Consider the following 20,861-nt stretch of genomic DNA (forward strand, 5'->3'; position numbering starts at 1 on the left):
GTGTCATCGAAATGTATTGTAAATGAGAGCCAACAACCCAAAGAGATGAGAAAACGTATACAATTGTTAATATGAAGAATTGAGAATCACCACTTATAGATTCTATCTCTTGTCAGACAGGAGCCTCCTGATATCTACATCTTTTCTCAAAATGCCTTATTTTAATGATAGGGTCTCTGCGTGTTGGGGAGGTCCAATGCATGTCTTTGAATTGTAGTTTTTCTAATGTAATACAATGGTATTTTATCAATGTAGTCCAATATACAGAATAAAGAGTTTTCAACTGAGTTTAATTTCCAGTAGTATACATAACGTCCAGATGATCAATTTTTTCAAAGAACATTAGGAAATATTTATCAAAACCTGTGTAGAGGAAAAGTTGCTGAGTTGCCCATAGCAACCAATCAGATTGCGTCTTTCATTTTTGAAAAGGCCTCTGAGAAATGAAAGAAGCAATCTGATTGGTTGCTATGGGCCACTCAGCAACAATTCCTCTGGTCAGATTTTGTTAAATCTTCCCCATAATATTTTATAGGCAGTTGGAACCTCCATTGATTCCAAATCTGAAAGGAACCTAAGGTGGGAGAGTTGGCAAACTGAGAAGGGAAAGCACAGAGATAGATTCCAGTATACAGTACTAGTCCATCTATCCTCTGCTATGAAACCATATATCTAATTTGTCTGCTATATACAGTATATAAAATTCATGACTAATTGTTTCACTTATCTATCTATCTATCTATCTATCTTCTATTTATTTATCTATCTATCATCTACTTATCTATCTATCTCTCTATCTATCTATTTATTTATTTATCTATCTATCTAGCAAGAAGAAAAAAAAACACTGCTGCACCCACAAGTAGCGGTGAAGGGCGAAAATCTGGCTTTATTCCATCAGATACAGGCAACGTTTTGGCTGCGCAATTACAGCCTTTCTCAAGCCCTATCAATCTATCTATCGATCTCATATCTATCTATCTCATATCTATATATCTATCTATCTATCTATCTCATATCTATCTATCTTATATCTATCTATCTATCTTATATCTATCTATCTCATATCTATCTATCTCATATCTATCTATCTATCTATATATCTATCCATTATCGATCTATCTCATATCTCATTTATCTATCTATCTCATATCTATCTCATATCTATCTATCTATCTATCTATCTAATATCTATCTATTTATCAATCCATTATCTATCTATCCTTCTATCAATAGATTCAGGAGATTGGCTCCCAGGTGTTTCTTCTTGGTCACTTCACCATTAGTTCCATAATCAGTTTAGACAACGTTTGCACATTAGATGCTTTTCTTTCTATCCCACAGAAATTCTAAACACCAGTTAGTCTGTCTAAAATTTAAAAAATATAAACCAATAATGGGTAATATTGACAATGTCTAGTCATACCAGCTGCTTGCCAGTTATTGGACCCCCATTAGTCTATGCTTACACAATAGAATCTGCCATTTTTTAAACCTAAAACAGCCGTAAATCAGCTATTTATACAGTTCTGTTTTTGTCTAATAATGTTTTACATTAAAGTGTATGGTAAAAATGGTATAATCCGAATGATCATGAAGTTAAATTAAATACATTTTTGAACAGGGACCGATTATTATTATTTCTATTATTTTTAGTTTCCATGTAAAATTTAAATCATCTATGTAGCTATTTTAACCCCTTAAGGACTCAGCATTTTTCCGTTTTTGCATTATCATTTTTTCCTCATCACCTTCTAAAAATCATAGCACTTTCAATTTTGCATCTAAAAATCCATATTATGGCTTATTTTTGCGCCACCAATTCTACTTTGCAGTGACATTAGTCATTTTTACCAAAAAAATCCACGGCGAAACGGGAAAAAAAAATCATTGTGTGACAAAATTGAAGAAAGAATGTCATTTTGTAACTTTTGGGGGCTTCCGTTTCTACGCAGTGCATTTTTCGGTAAAAAATAACACCTTATCTTTATTCTGTAGGTCCATACAGTTAAAATGATACCCTACTTATATAGGTTGCATATTGTCGTAGTTCGGAAAAAAATCATAACTACATGCAGGAAAATTTATATGTTAAAAATTCTCATCTTCTAACCCCTATAACTTTTCTTTTTTCCACGTACGAGCCGGTATGAGGACTCATTTTTTGCGCCATGTTCTGAAGTTTTTATCGGTACTATTTTTGTATTGATCGGACTTTTTGATCGCTTTTTTTCATGATATAAAAAGTGACCACGCCATTGACCATGCAATTTAATTAACAATATATTTTTAAAGTTCGGACATTTTCGCACGCAGCGATACCACATATGTTTATTTTTATTTTTATTTACACAGTTTTTTTTATGGGAAAAGGGGGGTGATTCAAACTTTTAATAGGGAAGGGGTTAAATGACCTTTGTTAACTTTTTTTTTCACTTTTCTTTTGCAGTGTTATAGGTCCCATATAACACTGCACACACTGATCTCCTATGCTGATCCCTGCAAAGCCATAGCTTTGCAGGGATCAGTCAGATAGGTGGTCGATTGCTCAAGCCTGTAGCTCAGGCTTGGAGCAATCAATCGACGATCGGACGCCGCGGAGAGAGGTAAGGAGACCTCCGCCTGCATCTTAGCTGATCGGAACTTCGCGATTTTATCGCGATGTCCCGATCAGCCCGACTGAGCTGCCGGGAACGGTTTACTTTCGTTTTCAGATGCGGCAATCAACTTTGATTGCCGCGTCTAAAGGGTTAATAGCGCGCTGCACTGCGATCAGTGCCGAGCGCTTTTAGCCACGGGTCCCGGCTGTTGTTAGAGGCCGACCCGCTATGACGCGGGGCCACGTAGCGGTACGTCATGAGTCCTTAAGGGGTTAATTAGAGAAAAATAAGGAGTAATTTCATTACCAAGATCCTTCCCAACTATTTATATTCACAGTATTTATATTCAGTAGAATTCATCGGACTTGCCTAAGGCCGGATGGAAACCTGCTAATCGGTTTACAGCTGGTAATTGTCTGTGCCGGGGTCTCCTTTATCTTGTAGTAGATTAATTGTATGCTATTATTTTGCTAAATTATTTATCCTAAGTGTTTGATTTTGATTATGAGAACGGTTCTGACATTGCTTTGTGTGATAAGCTTGATCTCTGTCCTTTGTGTCCTTGTTGAAGAAATTCCTCATTCAGACTAATTTAAGGAACAGAATATATTCAAGAGTAAAGTCAGTAAAGCAAATGTCAGATAATAGAAAAACATATATGTTGCTGTTTTCCCTAGTAAAAACCAGTTTTGAATGAATGCCTTTGTTCAAACTAGAATGTTACTGGCAATACAAAAACGGAATGTTATATGTTATACCGAATTGACACTTTTAATTGCTTTTAACTGATTTGTTTCACTCAAACAGGTTTTCCTAGTTAAAACTAATTTTAAAACAGATTTAATGATAAATACCAGGCTAATACCGCCTCTAAATCATCTAATACCTCTGCATCATCAGGTGCCCGACTTTTTTCATATTTTACTGTAATTTAGTTCAAACTGGTCATTGAGTCATTTCAATAAAGCTAGTTTTCTCCAGTTAAAACCAGTATTTGGTCACCTACAAACAAGCAAGATTTCTGGCTCTCACAGACCTGTAACTTCTTCTTTAAGAGTCTCCTCTGTCCTCCACTCCTTACCTATATTAATGGCCCCTGTTTGAAATTGTTATCAGTATAAAAGACACCTGTCCACAACCTCAAACAGTCACACTCCAAATTCCACTATGGCCAAGACCAAAGAGCTGTCGAAGGACACCAGAAACAAAGTTGTAGACCTGCACCAGGCTGGGAAGACTGAATCTGCAATAGACAATCAGCTTGGTGTGAAGAAATCAACTGTGAGAGCAATTATTAGAAAATAGAAGACATTCAAGACCACTAATAATTTCCCTCAATCTGGGGCTCCACGTAAGACCTCCCCCCGTGGTGTCAAAATGATCACAAGAAAAATGAGCAAAAATCCCAGAACCTCACGGTGGGGACCTAGTGAATGATCTGCAGAGAGCTGGGACCAAAGTAATAAAAGGCTACCATCAGTAACACACTATGCTGCCAGGGATTCAAATCATGCAGTGCCAGACGTGTTCCCTGCATAAGCCAGTACATGCCTGGGCCCGTCTGAAGTTTGCTAGAGAGCATTTGGGTGATCCAGAAGAGTATTGGGAAAATGTCATATGGTCAGAAGAAACCAAAGTAGAACTTTTTGGTAAGAACTCAACTCGTTGTGTTTGGAGGAGAAAGAATGCTGAGTTGCATCCAAAGAACACCATACTTACTGTGAGGCATGAGAGTGGACACATCATGCTTTGGGGCTTTGTTTTTCTGCTAAGGGACCAGGACGACTGATCCGTGTAAAGGAATAAATGAATGGCGCATTGTATCTTGAGTGAAAACCTCCTTCCATCAACAAGGGCATTGAAGATGAAACGTGGCTGGGTCTTGCAGCATGACAATGTGAATTTATGGATTTTTTTCTCATTATGTCTCTCATAGTTGAGGTATACCTATGATGAAAATTACAGGCCTCTCATCTTTTTAAGTGGGAGAACTCGCACAGTTGGTGGCTGACTAAATACTTTTTTTGCCCCACTGTATATATCTATTATCTATCTATCACATTTCTATCATCTATCTATCTATCTATCTATCTATCTAATATATCTATTCAAATAGTACACAATAGCATAGTAGCTTAGTTTCAATAGAATACAACTCAGAGCCATGCACATGACTGTATAATGGATCTGTATAGAATGGACCCCTAATATGGTGTCCATATGGTATAGAGCCATACAGTAGTTCTGTTTGCCTCCAAGACACATTGAAATTCTGTATATGGTTATGTTCACACAGATATGCCATTTGGAGCCGTACAGAGTGCCTATGGGTCTACCCTATAGATCCATAGAAATGATGTGCCAATTTTAAACTGAACTTTATCAAAGAGAGATGCACCAAATGGATTAAGTAGCACACTTCACTTAATAGATTTGATGTATTGTTGGCTATCTACACCAGTAATGAGTTGGCATAACTCTCAGCTATAAACAATGCCAATTTTGGTATAAAATATAGTAAAACCATAGAGAAATTTTGGGCTCTGTCCCTCCAACAAAATGAAAATAAAAAAACACAATGTTTTGATCAAAACAGACATGCCAATTTTTCTTACATTTTCCCCAACATATTTTCCTGGCTTTGGTCTCTGCATGAGCTTTTCGCACAATACATACAGTTACTTAACAGCCATGACTTTTCTTTAACAGAATAAAAAACACATAATATGTCAATGGCATAGCATTTTGTATAACTTACGTGGAGAAGGCATTGTTTTGCTTTTCACATCGAATTCCGGTGCAGTTCAGTTTGTTATCGTCAGTCGTGTCATAGTTGAAATACAATTGGTTCAATCCATTGGCAAATGCCAGTAACACAAGACAGTAAATAAAGAGAAATTTTAAAATGTCCAATAGCATTCTTCCTAAAGAGATCTGTAGAGGACCCAGGTGAGAATTGGCTGTGAACAATGAGATCAATCTCAATGAGCTAAAAATATTTGCTATAGCAAATAATGCTTCTGCCACTAAGGTCGGATGCCACATGTCCCAGTCATTACGTTCACATTCTTTATCATTGTACTGAAACAACAAGAAAAAGTTAAGTTATGTTCTAACAATTCCACTGATTCTTGTTATATTCTTGTACAGTATATAAAACACCCCTTCACTTTCAAGTACTACTACTTCAGAATAACCATACATTAGTAAATCGAAAGTTAGAGTGTTAGCAACAGATTGGTATTTATGCGTTGTTTATTTATTGCAGAAGCCTTTCTCCAAAAATTACAAGAAGTGCAGTCTTAGGCTGGAATTCCACTGAGGATTTTTTTTGCAAATACGCCGTAAAAAATGCCAATTTTCCTGTACGGTGTTTTTTCAACGTAAAAACGCAGAGTCCAGATGTTAGCTGCAAGTCAATAGTAAACTGCAAAATGCCAGATTCAATTGGCGTTTTTCAGTTTGAAGTTTTTTTTATCCTTTTGGCGTTTTTCAGCAATTTGGGCTCAGAGGCTGGTTTTTCAAAACGCCCAACAAAACCTAGTTTGGCTTTTTTTGCACAGAAATGGTGGCGGTTTCCTCCCATAGAAGTCTATGGGAGAGCAAAAACGCCATGTTGGTTTTAACTTTGACGTTTTTGCCAGAGATTTTTTATTCTTTTTTGGACTTTAGCGATCAAAAGAAGTCATGGAGATACCTTTTTTAGTAAAATTTTGTAGGGTACCATAAAAAAATACTAAAAAAGATACAGTAGCAATGGAAAAATTGTATTTAACGAAATGTATCTTTTTATAACAATTTTTTTAAACATTTTTAAACAGGGGTCAATTTATGTGGGCGGGCAGGGCAATAAAAATGTAGCCGACAATAATAAAAATGTAGTGTGTGGGTGTTTTTTCCTTATTTTAATTTTTTTTTAGGTGGGACTACTACTCCCAGTATGGAACACACTGTTCCATGATGGGAGTAGTAGTACCTGTACTAATTGACAGATTGCCCCAGGTTCTTTGCGATCCTCCTGTATAATGTATGGATGCGGCGGCCGCTCTTCTATGGTCCCTTGCACTGCCGTATATACACTCATTCATATTTCCCACAGAGAGTTGTGATTGGCCAGATGGTTCCAGCCAATCACAACTCTGTGGGAAATATTAATTGGTGTATATATACGTCAGTGCAGGGGACCATAGAAGAGCAGCCGGCCGCATCTATACATTATACAGGAGGATCGCAGTGGGTGTCAGGAGTGACATCCGCTGTGATCTTTCCTTAACTGCAAGTACTATTGCTCCCAACACGGAGCACACTCTGGGAGCTGTACTACCTGCATTAATAGACAGATCGCAACAGGTGTCAGAAGTTACACTTGCTGCGATCTGTCTATTAATGAAGGTACTACAGCTCCCAGCATGGAGCAGAGTGTGCTCCATGTTGGGAGTAATAGTACTTGCAGTTAAGGACAGATCGCAGCGTGTGTCACTCCTGACACCCACTGCGATCGTGCTATTTATTGCAGAGATTTGGAGCTGCTCTATACAGTGCCCCCATTTCTGCACTTTACTCCGGCCAGTGATGTGAATAGAACATCACTTATTCATATTTCCCGCTGAGAGCGGTAATTGGCTGCAACCATCCGGCCAATCCCCACTCTGGGCGGGAAATATGAATGAGCGATGTTCTATTCACATCACTGGCCAGCCGGAGTATAGTGCAGAGATGCGGGCGCTGTATAGAGCCGATCTGCATCTCTGCAATATTATGGACGATTGCATCGGGTGTCACGACTGACACACGGGGCGATATGCCTACTAGTACAGGTACTACTACTCCCATCATGGAACAGTCTGTTCCTTGCTTGGAGTAGTAGTACTAACTAAAAAATGTAAAAAAAAAAAAAAAGAGAAAAAATAAGTGAAACACACACTTTATTAAAAAACTAAATTTGAAACAACATTTTGTTAAATACATTTTTCTCCATCCCTACTGAATGCTTTTTTTTTTAACCAAAAAATTTTGAAGGAAAAAAAAAAACGCCAAAAGGGCCAAAAAGGGCAAATTTCACAGAAAGGTAAAATAACGTAAAAAAAAAAAAATAGGGAAAACGCAGTTTTTCTGGTGGTTTTTCTGGAGTTTTCAAGCCTAAAAAACGTAGTGCAAAAACCTCAGTGGAATTCTAGCCTTAGACCGGGTTCACATATGTCCGGCATCCGGCCTAGATCGCAACGCAACTGATGCCACAACGGATGACAAGTTATCATTAGTTGCATGGCATCCTGCATCCATTGTTTCTGCACGGCAGACTGGGGAACGCAGCAAGCTGCGTTCCCCAGTCTGCCGTGCAGAAACAATGGATGACGGATGCCATAAAACTGATGACAACTTGTCCGGTGCCCTCCGGCGTGTCCAATTGAGACGCTGGGTGATTGTGAACTGTCCCATTCAAATGAATGGGATCAGTTCTAGCATCAGTTTCCTTCCGGTGAACGCTGGAGGGAAACTATGCCGGATGCCTGATATATGATATATGTAAACCCAGCATTATTCATTGTCACTTTTCAAGTAATTTTTCAAAAATGAACAGCAATCTGTTGTTTTTGTTTAAACAATAAAGTAAAAAAAATAGTAAAATGTTACTACTATTGACTGAAAATGTTGTATAAATAGCTACAACCTATATGGCTACACCTCCTGTTGTCACTTTTGCAAAAAAAACCCTGCCACAACAATACAGCATATGTCAGAGGACAGATTCTCATCCTCTAGAAACAAATAAATTCCAAGACATCACGAGCAGAAATCTTGATGGAAAAGTGGTGAACACTATTATAGGGCTTTTTTGCTTTTAGCAAATGAAGCTTTTTTTTTATTTATAAGTACTTTTGTAGTACAGTGAAGCTGCTTCACCAAGTTCACAGGGCACAGTGGGCACATGTACTAATCATATCTCAGGGTCTATTCACACATCCAAATCTGCAGGTTTCCTTCTGTGGGTTTAAGCCGTAATGAATTTTCAGCAGTCTATGTAATCTGCTGTGGATTTTTTGCTGTGGAAAATCCACGGGGGAAAACCTGCCGTGGCTTAAACCGACAACAGTATACTTGAGGAAGTCACTGTTGGACTAAGTTTGGTCCAATAAATGGAATGGCATGCCATGAGTACACCGCTGCTGACATATACTGTACACATTGTGCAATAAAGCATACCTGTCATTTCAGGTGACTTTTCCGGACAAGCTTTTCTGTGTGTGTACATGAGAAGCATCCTCCTATCTCCCTCCTCCTTCTATCTCCCTTCTCCTCCCTCCATAGACTTTTATTACTTGTAATTTGATCCCTGAGTCAGTCACAAGACAAACACTAAGCAGACTGGGACACCAAGCAATGAGGACGACAGTCGATTGGGGGAAGGGAGGGGGGGGGGTGATGTTAGGAGAAAAAAGTATTTTTATCTAATAAGATATGTTAAAAAGATTCTTGTCTTTTACTATTTAAACTATGAAAACTGACAGTGCTACTTGAAGGGGTATTCCGCCTATAGACATCTTACTGTATACCCTATCCAAAGGGACCCCTGTAACCTCCGTGCAGCACCCGGCATTCTGTGCCGGGCTGCTGCTCTAGACTCGGAAACCTCTGAATTTCCAGAACTAGAGACGTGACGTCACGTCATGCCCCCTCCATTCATGTCTATGGGAGGGGTTACAGAAAGTTGGCTGCTGCACGAAGACCGCGGAGGGTCCTAGCTGCAGGCCCCCCACGATCAGACATCTTATCCCCTATCCTTTGGATAGGGGATAAGAGGTCTATGGGCGGAATACCCCTTTAAGGGTATGCTCACACTGTTCAGTCTTAGCCATTTATGAGTTATAGTTTGCCTCAAAAAATGGTGTCTGAACATAGCCAATTAGCCATACTAATATAAATACACCCCACTATATAGAAAGCATACACTGACAATGACAGTCTGAATATTCATCACAGTGACTTGTGATGTAAGGTAAATTTGGCGCTTACTTTAGACCCTGTTGTCTAATATTATACCACCTATTGTTTGGCTTTTGTTATATTAATATTTTGTGCCAAAAGTCATGCACTTTTATGATAAGCCAACCCTCTTAAGAAGAAATCTATGCCCACTTGATAGACAAGGTGTAAAAAATGCCTCAGTGATTTGCAGTTTTTATTAAAGGGGAACTTCGGTGGAAACAAATGGAAAACAAATGTCTTCAAATCAACTGGTGACAGAAAGTTAAACTGATTTGTAAATTACTTCTAATTCAAAATCTTAACCCTTCCAGTACATATCAGCTACTGTAAACTACAGATAAAATTCAGAGAAATTTGTGAAGTTCTTTCCAGTCTGACCACAGTGCTCTCTGCTGACACCTCTGCCCATGTCAGGAACTGTCCAGATTAGAAGCATATCCCCATGGAAAACCTATCCTGCTCTGGACAGTTACTGTCCTTTGGCTGATAAAGCTGCTTAGGCAGTGAAACGCGTTGCATTCTGGGAAAATAAAGTACCTTGGCTTTTACTTACCTGCTTGATCTGTCTCCAGCGCCGGCGTCTCTCCTGAAGCTGTCCATTCCTTACTGGACAGTCACTGACATGGACAGAGGTGTCAGCAGAGAGCACTGTGGTCAGACTGGAAAGAACTTCACAAATGTCTCTGTATCATATCTGTACTATACAGCAGCTGATATGTACTGGAAGGGTTAAGATTTTGAAATAAAGTTAATTTACAAATCTGTTTCTGGCACCAGTTGATTTGAAAACATTTGTTTTCCACCGGAGTTAAAGTCCCCTTTAATGCCATAACTGGATCCTACAGGAATGTTAAGAAATTGTTGCTTTGTCTTATGATTAACTTTAATTCAGCCTTAGCCAAAAGATACACCAAAACTGTACTGTGAGAACAAGGTCCAAGGCTTAATTCTCTCATTTCAGTTTGAAGCAGTCTTACAAGCAGCATTCTGTACATGGTGTGAAGAGCTTTTATTAACACGTTTCTGCCATTTAGGCCTCTATTGATTTTTAATTTTTTTTTTAAAGAATAAAGTTCTATAGGAGAAAAACATCATCAATTTAAAAAGTGTGAGTTTGGCTTAAAGGGTACTCCAGTGGAAAATGATTATTTCCAATCAACTGGTGCTATAAGTTGAACAGATTTGTAAATTACTTCTATTAAAACATTTTGATCCTTCCAGTACTTATCAGCTGCTGTTTACTACAGAGGAAGTTATTTTCTTTTCCACAGTGCTCTCTGCTGTCCATGTCAGGGAATGTCCAGAGCAGGAGAGCTTTGCTATGGGGATTTGCTCCTACTCTTGACAGTTCCTGACATGGACGACAGAGGTGTCAGCAGAGAGCACTGTGGTCAGTCTGGAAAGAGCTACACAACTTTCTCTGTAGTATACAGCAGCTGCCAAGTACTGGAAGGTTTAAGAAGTTTAAAAATAAATAATTTATAAATCTATATAACTTTCTGACACCAATTGATTTGAAAATATTTATTTTTCCTCTGGAGTACCCCTTTAAAGAGATTGTTAGGGCTATTGCCCACTACTGTACTATATATCTATATAACCTTTGAGTTCTATGTAGCTGTAATAACACCCATCAAGATCTAGAAAGCCAGAAAAGGAAAAGAACTATACAACTTCCTCTGTAGCATACAGCAACTGATAGTGCTGGAAGGATTAAGATGTTTTAACCCCTTAAGGACTCAGGCTTTTTCCGTTTTTGCACTTTTGTTTTTTCCTCCTTACCTGTTAAAAATCATAACCCTTTCAATTTTCCACCTAAAAATCCATATTATGGCTTATTTTTTGCGTCACCAATTCTACTTTGCAGTGACATTAGTAATTTTACCCAAAAATTCACGACGAAACAGAAAAAAAAATCATTGTGCGACAAAATCGAAGAAAAAACGCCATTTTGTAAATTTTGGGGGCTTCCGTTTCTACGCAGTGCATATTTCGGTAAAAATGACACCTTATGATTATTCTGTAGGTCCATACGGTTAAAATGATCCCCTACTTATATAGGTTTGATTTTGTCGTACTTCTGGAAAAAATCTAAAATGTATACGTTTAAAAATGTCCTCTTCTGACCCCAATAACTTTTTTATTTTTCCACGAACAGGGCGGTCTGAGGGCTCATTTTTTGCGCCGTGATCTGAAGTTTTTATCGGTATGATGTTTGTTTTGATCGGAGTTTTTGATCACGTTTTATTCATTTTTTAATGGTATAAAAAGTGAACAAAATACGCTTTTTTGGACTTTGGAATTTTTTTGCGCGTACGCCATTGACTGTGCGGTTTAATTAACATAATATTTTTATAGTTCAGACATTTATGCACGCGGCGATACCACATATGTTTATTTTTATTTTTATTTACACTGTTTTATTTTTTTTATGGGAAAAAGGGGGTGATTCAAACTTTTATTAGGGAAGGGGTTAAATGACCTTTATTAACACTTTTTTAAACTTTTTTTTTACAGTGTTATTGTTCCCATAGGGACCTATAACACTGCACACACTGATGTCCTATGCTGATCACTGGCGTGTATTAACACGCCTGTGATCAGTGTTATCGGTGCTTGACTGCTCCTGCCTGGATCTCAGGCACGGAGCAGTCATTTGTCCATCGGCAGGTAAGGGCCCTCCCGGTGTCCTGTAAGCTGTTCGGGACGCCGCGGTTTCACCGCGGCGGTCCCGAACAGCCCGACTGACTAGCCGGGATACTTTCACTTTCACTTTAGAAGCGGCGGTCAGCTTTGACCGCCGCTTCTAAAGGGTTAATACACACATCGCCGCGATCGGCGATGTGTGGTATTAGCCATGGGTCCCGGCTGTTGAAGAGCGCCGGGACCGGCGCAGGACGTAAATATACGTCCTGCGTCATTAAAGTGTTAATAGAAGTAATTTACAAATCTTTTTAACTTTCTGGCACCAGTTGATTTAAAAAAAAAAAAAATTCCACCAGAGTATCCCTTTAACCCCTTAATAACTCAAGACATAAATGTGGTGTTGTGCAGTGGTACTTATCACACCATGATGTACATTTACATCCTGTACTTGACCGTGAGCATCAGACCGATGCTCTTGTCATGCCAGGTCCCGGCTGCTATTAGCAGCCAGGGGCCCGCCGGTGTTGGCACACATAAGCAAACCCGCTTATATGTTCCATTAACCCCTCAGATGTGCCGTGATCAATACAATACGCTGCCGCGGGGATCCGATCATCTAGCATGGCGGCCGGAGGTCCCCTCCCCTCACCTGCCTCAAGTACCGTATATACTCGAGTATAAGCCGAGTTTTTCAGCACGATTTTTCGTGCTGAAACACCCCCCTCGGCTTATACTCGAGTGAACTCCCCCACCCGCAGTGGTCTTCAACCTGCGGACCTCCAGAGGTTTCAAAACTACATCTCCCAGCAAGCCCGGGCAGCCATCGGCTGTCCGGGCTTGCTGGGAGTTGTAGTTTTGAAACCTCCGGAGGTCCGCAGGTTGAAGACCACTGCGGCCTTCAACATCATCCAGCCCCCTCTCACCCCCTTTAGTTTTGAGTACTCACCTCCGCTCGCCGCTGGTCCGGTCCTGCAGGACTGTCCGGTGAGGAGGTGGTCCGGTGAGGAGGTGGTCCGGGCTGCTATCTTCACCGGGGAGGCCTCTTCTAAGCGCTTCGGGCCCGGCCTCAGAATAGTCACGTTGCCGTGACAACGACGCAGAGGTGCGTTCATTGCCAACGTACTTCTGCGTCATTGTCAAGGCAACGCCTCTATTCCGGGCCGGAAGCGCGGAGAAGAGGCGCCCCCGGTGAAGATAGCAGCCCGGACCACCTCCTCACCGGACCACCTCCTCTCCGGACAGCCCTGCAGGACCGGACCAGCGCCGAGCGGAGGTGAGTACTCAGAACTAATGGGGGTGAGAGGGGGCTGGATGATGTTGAAGGCCGCAGTGGTCTTCAACCTGCGGACCTCCGGAGGTTTCAAAACTACAACTCCCAGCAAGCCCGGACAGCCGATGGCTGCCCGGGCTTGCTGGGAGTTGTAGTTTTGAAACCTCTGGAGGTCCGCAGGTTGAAGCCCACTGAGGGCGAATGATGAGAAGAGGATGATGAAGCGGGGGTGTGGGGATGATGAAGGGGGGGGGTGTGGGATGATTACAAGGGGATGATGAAGGGGGGATGTGTGGGATGATAAGGGGATGATGAAGGGGGGATGTGCGGGATGATAAGGGGATGATGAAGGGGGGATGTGTGGGATGATGACAAGGGGGGATGTGTGGGATGATGACAAGGGGATGATGAAGGGGGGATGTGTGGGATGATAAGGGGATGATGAAGGGGGGATGTGTGGGATGATAAGGGGATGATGAAGGGGGGATGTGTGGGATGATGACAAGGGGATGATGATGAGGATGCTAATGACGGGTCTGGATGATGACAGGGGGGGATGAGGTATTTCCCACCCTAGGCTTATAATCGAGTCAATAACTTTTCCTGGGATTTTGGGTTGAAATTAGGGGTCTCGGCTTATACTCGGTTCGGCTTATACTCGAGTATATACGGTATTAAAAAAATAATAAAAATGTAAATTGTCCCTTTTTCAATTGTACCCCAAAAAATGTAAAAAAAATAAGTAAATTATGAATAAATATTTGGTATCGCCACGTGCGTAAATTGCTAAACTATTAAAATATAATGTTAATGGTCCCGTACGGTGAATGGCGTGAACGTAAAAATAAAAAATTGCTGCTTTTTTTCACATTTTATTAAAAAAATGATAAGAAATGTATTAAAAGTTTTATACTGTATATGTAAATGTGGTACCAATAAAAAGTAAAGATCACAGCACAACAAATGAGCCCTCATACCGCCGCTTATACGGAAAATTTAAAAAATTTAAGGTAATCAAAATAGAGGGATTTTAAATGTACTAATTTGGTTAAAAACGTTTCCTTTTTTAAGTGTTACAATAATAGAAATGTACGTAATCATGGGTATAAATGTAATCATATTGACCCACAGTATAAAGAGAACATGTCATTTTTACCGTAAATTGTACAGCGCGAAAACGAAACCTTCCAAAATTAGAAAAATTGCGGTGTTCTTTTCAATTTTCCCACACAAATAGAAATTATTTGGTTGCACCATACATTTTAAGGCCAAAATTGTCTGAGTCCTTAAGGGGTTAAAGGGGTAGTCCGGTAGAAAACATTTTTTTTTTAAATCAACTGGTGCCAAAAAGTTAAACAGATTTGTAAATTACTTCTATTAAAAAACGTAAACCTTTTAGTACTTTTTAGCTGCTGTATACTAAAGAGGAAATTCCTTTCTTTTTGGATTCCTTTTCTGTCTATCCACAGTGCTCTCTGCTGATACCTCTATCCATTTTATGTATTCTATGGGGATTTTCTCCTGATCTGGACAGTTCCTGACATGGACAGAGGTGTCAGCAGAGAGCACTGTGGACAGACAGAAAAAAAATCCAAAAAGAAAAGAATTTCCTCTGTAGCATACAGTCGCTAATAAGTACTGGATGGATTAGGATTTTTTTTACCCGTACAGGACCTAGGGCGTACGCATACGCCTTCTGTACCTGGGTCTTAAGGACCCAGGGCGTACAGGTACGCCCGTGGGAATGCCGGTCCCTGCCGCGCACCGGGCGGGGATCGGACTGGAGTGACTGCTGATATCGTTCAGCAGGCACCCCACGCAAATGCCCAGGGGGGTCATCAAATGCCCCCATGTCGGTGATCGGAGCAAATCGCAAGTGAATTCAAACTTGTGATTTGCACCGATTCCGGGTCATAAGGTTGCCACCCCTCCTATCCCTGCTATTGATCGTCAGACGCGAAGACCAATAGCAGATCGGGGGTGGCGGGGTTAACTTTCATTTTCCCCGTTCAGCCCACCCACAATAGGCGGGGCAGAACAGGGAACCAAAGGGGACCGGGCGCCGAAGATCCACTTACCTGTCGGTGGAGGCTGCTGGACGTGATCGGCTGCGGTGATCGGTGTGGGCGGCATGTCATGCGGCAGAAGAGGACGGCTCCCTGGATCCGACGGAAGCCAGTAAGTTGCCTAGCAACATCTAGAGGGCTACAGTCTGAGACTGTAGCCCTCCAGATGTTGCTAAACTACAACTCCCAGCATGCCCAGACAGCTGGAGGTCTACAGTTTAGAGACCACTGTACAGTGATCTCTATACTGCCCTCTAGATCTTGCAAAACTACAACTCCTAGCATGCCCACATAGCAGTTTGCTGTCTGTGCATGCTGGGATTTGTAATTTTGCAACAACTGGAGGTCTACAGTTTGGAGATCACAGTGCAGTGGTCTCTAACTGTAGCCCTCCAGATGTTGCAAAACTGCCAATCCCAGCATGTCGTAACAGCTGTCTTGGCATGCTGGGAGTTGTAGTTGCGTACCTCTAGCTGTTGCATAACTACATCTCACAGCATGCACTTCAGCGATCAGTACATGCTGGGAGTTGTAGTTTTGCAACAGCTATAGGCACACTGGTTGGAAAATACTGAGTTAGGTAACAGAACCTAACTGAAGGTTTTCCAACCAGTGTGCCTCCAGCTGTTGCATAAATACAACTCCCAGCATGCACGGTCTGTCAGTACATGCTGGGAGTTGTAGTTTTGAAACAGCTGGAGGTTTGCCCCGCATGTGAACGTACAGGGTACATTCACGCAGGCAGGTTTACAGTAAGTTTAACAAAAAGTGGTCAAACACCTGTGAGGTGTTAAGGCTCACTGTACCCCTTGTTGCATTCCTTGAGGGGTGTAGTTTCCAAAATAGTATGCCATGTGGTTTTTCTTTTGCTGTTCTGGCAGCATAGGGGCTTCCTAAATGCGAAATGCCCGCAAAAACCATTTCAGCAAAATTTGCTTTTCAAAAGCCAAATGTGACTCCTTCTCTTCTGAGCATTGTAGTGCGCCAGCAGAGCACTTGACGTCCACACATGGGGTATTTCCATACTCAGAAGAGATGGGGTTACACATTTTGGGGGACATTTTGTCCTATTTTGTCCTATGAGTATGGAAATACCCCATGTATGGACACCAAGTGCTCTGCTGGCGCACTACAATGCTCAGAAGAGTCACATTTGGCTTTTGAAAAGCGAATTTTGCTGAAATGGTTTTTGTGGGCATGTCGCATTTTGGAAGCCCCTATGCTGCCAGAACAGCAAAAAAAATTGGGGGGAAAACTAGCATTTTAGTGAAAAAAAAAATTATTTACACATCCAACTTTGACAAAAAGTCGTGAAACACCTGTGGGGTGTTAAGGCTCACTGGACCCCTTGTTACGTGCCTTGAGGGGTGTAGTTTCCAAAATAGTATGCCATGTGGTTTTTTTTTATGTTCTTTGCTGTTCTGGCACCATAGGGGCTTCCTAAATGCGACATGCCCCACAAAAACCATTTCAGAAAAACTCACTCTCCAAAATCCCATTGTCGCTCCTTCCCTTCTGAGCCCTCTACTGCGCCCGCCGAACACTTTACATACACATACCAGGTATTTCCTTACTCGAGAGAAATTGGGTTACACATTTTAGGAAGATTTATCTCCTTTTACCCCTTGTAAAAATTCAAAAACTGGGTCTACAAGAACATGCCAGTGTAAAAAATGAAGATTTTGAATTTTCTCCATCAATTTGCTGCTATTCCTGTGAAACACCTAAAGGGTTAACAAACCTTTTGAATGTCATTTTGAATACTTTGAGGGGTGCAGTTTTTATAATGGGGTCATTTGTGGGGTATTTCTAATAAGAAGGCCCTTCAAATCCACTTCAAAGCAAAATTGCTGCTGAACTTTGAAGCCCTCTGATGTCTTCCAAAAGTAAAAACATGTCAACTTTATGATGCAAACATAAAGTAGACATATTGGCCCTCATTTACTTAGAAAATCGGGTTGTAAGTCTATCTTGCTTTCTTACCCGACTGCTTTTTTCCCCTGGTATTTATTATTATGTCGCATCCTGTTTGTCGCACATGTTTTTTGTTGGTTTTGGTTTCCAACTCCTCTGAGTTGTCGGGAAAAAATCCACAACAATTCAACATATTCGGGTTGGAAACCTTTATAAATATGTGGGAAAGCTCAGAAATGTCGGGTTAAGCCCCTTTTTTGGGTTTGGGAGAATCCACATCGGGTCCGTCGGGAAAAAAATGTTGCATCATGTCGCAGACTGGCGCACGATGTCTGCGACATGTCGCAGACAAAGATGCGCAAAAAAAAACAGACAAAACAAGTCGGGTTTAGAATAGTAAATGAGGGCCATTGTATATGTGAATCAATATATAATGTATTTGGCATATTCATTTCCCTTATAAGCAGAGAGCTTCAAAATAAAAATAAAAAAGTCATTTTTTCATAAAATTTGGGAATTTTTCACCAAGAAACGATGCAAGTATCGACAAAAGTAGAATATGTCACGAAAAAACTGTCTCGGAATCAGAATGAAAAGTTTAAGCATTCCAGAGTTATTAATGCTTAAAGTGAGAGTGGTCAGATGTTCAAAAACTGGCCGTGTCCTACAGTGAAAATTGGGTGGGTCCTTAAGGGGTTAATAGAAGTAATTTACAAATCTGTTTAACTTTTTGGCACTAGTTGATTTAGAAAAAAATAAAGAGTTTTCCACCGGAGTACCCCTTTAAGGCTATAGAAGCACTGTTAATACCAGCTAAATATAATGTTAAGTACAGATATAGCATGCATCATTGGCATTCAAAATTTCTGTCTATATGAGTAGTTCATGCATTATATTATCGTTTTAATTTATGATAATGTTATACATACAAATGCATAGATGTTAGTGCGAAAAATCCTTCCCTAGAGGAACACCTCATAAACTTTGTTTCGACATATGAGAAGCCAGTGTAGAGTTATGTTTTAGATTTAGCCCTTGTGCACATTCAGTAAGTAATAGTTAATGTAAATGAAAACTTTCATTTTAAACATGCAATACCACAATTAGCCACATGGGGTGCTGTTGGTGTTGAGGTAGGTAAACACATGTTTGAAATAATAGCATTAGTTATTTCAGTAATAATAACAATATCAATATCTCAAAGCATTACCTTAATTATTATTCAAAATATAGGTATTAAACATTATTTAAGTAAATGGATTCAAATTATTTTTTTAAAACTGTACCTGAAAATATGCAACAAGTTTTAATGAAATAGTGGCCAAATATAATGAATTCATCACAAAATCCATTAGGTTCCACCAGTCATGGATGTAATCCTGAAATCCTCCATCCCACATCTGTTTAATTTCAGCCCATATGATACCTGTTTATTGTAAAACACAACATATAAAGAATTTAATGGACAAACACCGTATATTATTCCATAAAAAAAAAAATATTAGTAGAACATGTGTCAAATAAAATCTATATAATACAGAGAATTGTCTTTTCTTTCCTTTAAATCCTGCCTGTACTAACATATAAAAGGTATATGATAGAGAAAAAAAACATAATGTTTGCCTTTTCTCCAGAAATCGCGCCACTCTCATCCATGACAACAAAATTCCCCAGGGATTCCAGGGCAAATTATATGTGACAACAACCTTTAGGGGTCGCCCCCCAAGGGGTTAACCCTAAACTAGAAACCCCCCTTAAAACTAAATTTTATTAAGTCATTTAAAATATATGAGCTCCGGTATAGTGATCTAAAAGCACAGCTAGTAGTTGCTTGAATCGTATGTTGGCACCCTGTAACTTCTTGGGTAATGGTATTGTACTTTTATAGCACTAATCTGCGGATGCCACTGTATAGATAGAGAAGCACTGTAAGCTGCTAGTTAAAATATGAATAGCCCTCCGCTGCCCGACGTTTCGTTGGATGAACCAACTTTATCAAGGTACAGAGGCTAATCCATTAACCTCTGTACCTTGATAAAGTTGGTTCATCCAACGAAACGTCGGGCAGCGGAGGGCTATTCATATTTTAACTAGCAGCTTACAGTGCTTCTCTATCTATACAGTGGCATCCGCAGATTAGTGCTATAAAAGCACAATACCATTACCCAAGAAGTTACAGGGTGCCAACATACGATTCAAGCAACTACTAGCTGTGCATTTAGATCACTATACCGGAGCTCATATATTTTAAATGACTTAATAAAATTTAGTTTTAAGGGGGGTTTCTAGTTTAGGGTTAACCCCTTGGGGGGCGACCCCTAAAGGTTGTTGTCACTCTCATCCATGGACTGTTTCTGGTATTATCGTAATCTTATACAAACCATTTTTAATCCAGATAAATAGATATTTCGTTCAGACTGATTATAGTAGAAGTCACCATGCAGAGTATATGAATTATAGATGATAGAAAGTTAGGGGGTCATTTATTAACATATTTTACTGTAGTTTTTTTATGCATGTGATTGCACTAGTGTGTGCCAGGAGTGTGTGCCAAAAAAAGCTGTTATTCATGCAACCAAAAGTGGCTTAAAGGGGTACTCCAGTGGAAAAAAAAATTAAATTTTGATTTTTTTTTTCAAATCAACTGGTGCCATAAAGTTAAACAGATTGGTAAATTACTTCTATTACAAAATCTTATTCCTTTCAGTACTTATCAGCTGCTGTATACTAAAGAGGAAGTTCTTTTCTTTTTGGATTTCTTTTCAGTCTCTCTGTTTACACCTCTGTCCATGTCAGGAACTGCCCAGAGTAGGAGAAAATCCCCATAGCAAACCTCTCCTTTTCTGGACAGTTTCTGACACAGACAGAGGTGTAAGCAGAGAGCACAGAGGTCAGACAGAAAATAACTTCCATACAGCAGCTGTACTGGGAGGATTTAGAAGTAATATACAAATCTGTTTAACTTTCTAGGACCAGTTGATTTGAAAAAAATTGCTTTCCACCGGAGTATCCCTTTAAATATTTTGGCAATTCTCCAAACAAAATTACCATTAGTGGACACATCCTTTATTTAAACAGTCAGAAAATTAAGTTTAGCAGTTTTTGTGGTCAGCTATGAAAAATAGCTTTAAAAATATATGCATTTGTTTCTGCATGAAAAACTGCCATTTAGCTTAAAATATGGACAAAAAAATGAGTGACAATGGTACCCTGGTACAACTAATAGTGTCCTAATGGGTAGATGTTAAAGTGTACCTCCAATGATGGTCCCAGCAGCAGGATATCTGTTGAAAGGGGTTATTCAGGAATAAAAAAAAATGTATTTCTTCCAAAAACAGCATGATACCTGTCCTCAGGTTGTGTGTGGTATTGCAGCTC

General features: G+C 40.0%; 1 protein-coding gene across 6 annotated transcripts in view; it reads right to left on the bottom strand.

Moving 5' to 3' along the window:
- The window catches only part of TRPC4 (transient receptor potential cation channel subfamily C member 4), a 289,046-nt gene that overhangs the window by 15,331 nt on the left and 252,854 nt on the right, over positions 1-20,861 (bottom strand). For all 6 annotated transcript variants that reach the window (XM_056561953.1, XM_056561952.1, XM_056561954.1 and 3 more), the window contains 2 exons: positions 18,770-18,909; positions 5,359-5,681 (listed from right to left, as the gene is read on the bottom strand). In XM_056561953.1, coding sequence (XP_056417928.1) covers positions 5,359-5,681; positions 18,770-18,909 — 463 coding nt within the window. The remainder of the gene's footprint in view (positions 1-5,358; positions 5,682-18,769; positions 18,910-20,861) is intronic.

This window comes from Hyla sarda, chromosome 2, assembly GCF_029499605.1.
Source record: "Hyla sarda isolate aHylSar1 chromosome 2, aHylSar1.hap1, whole genome shotgun sequence".
In the NCBI taxonomy this organism is placed as follows: Eukaryota; Metazoa; Chordata; class Amphibia; order Anura; family Hylidae; genus Hyla; species Hyla sarda.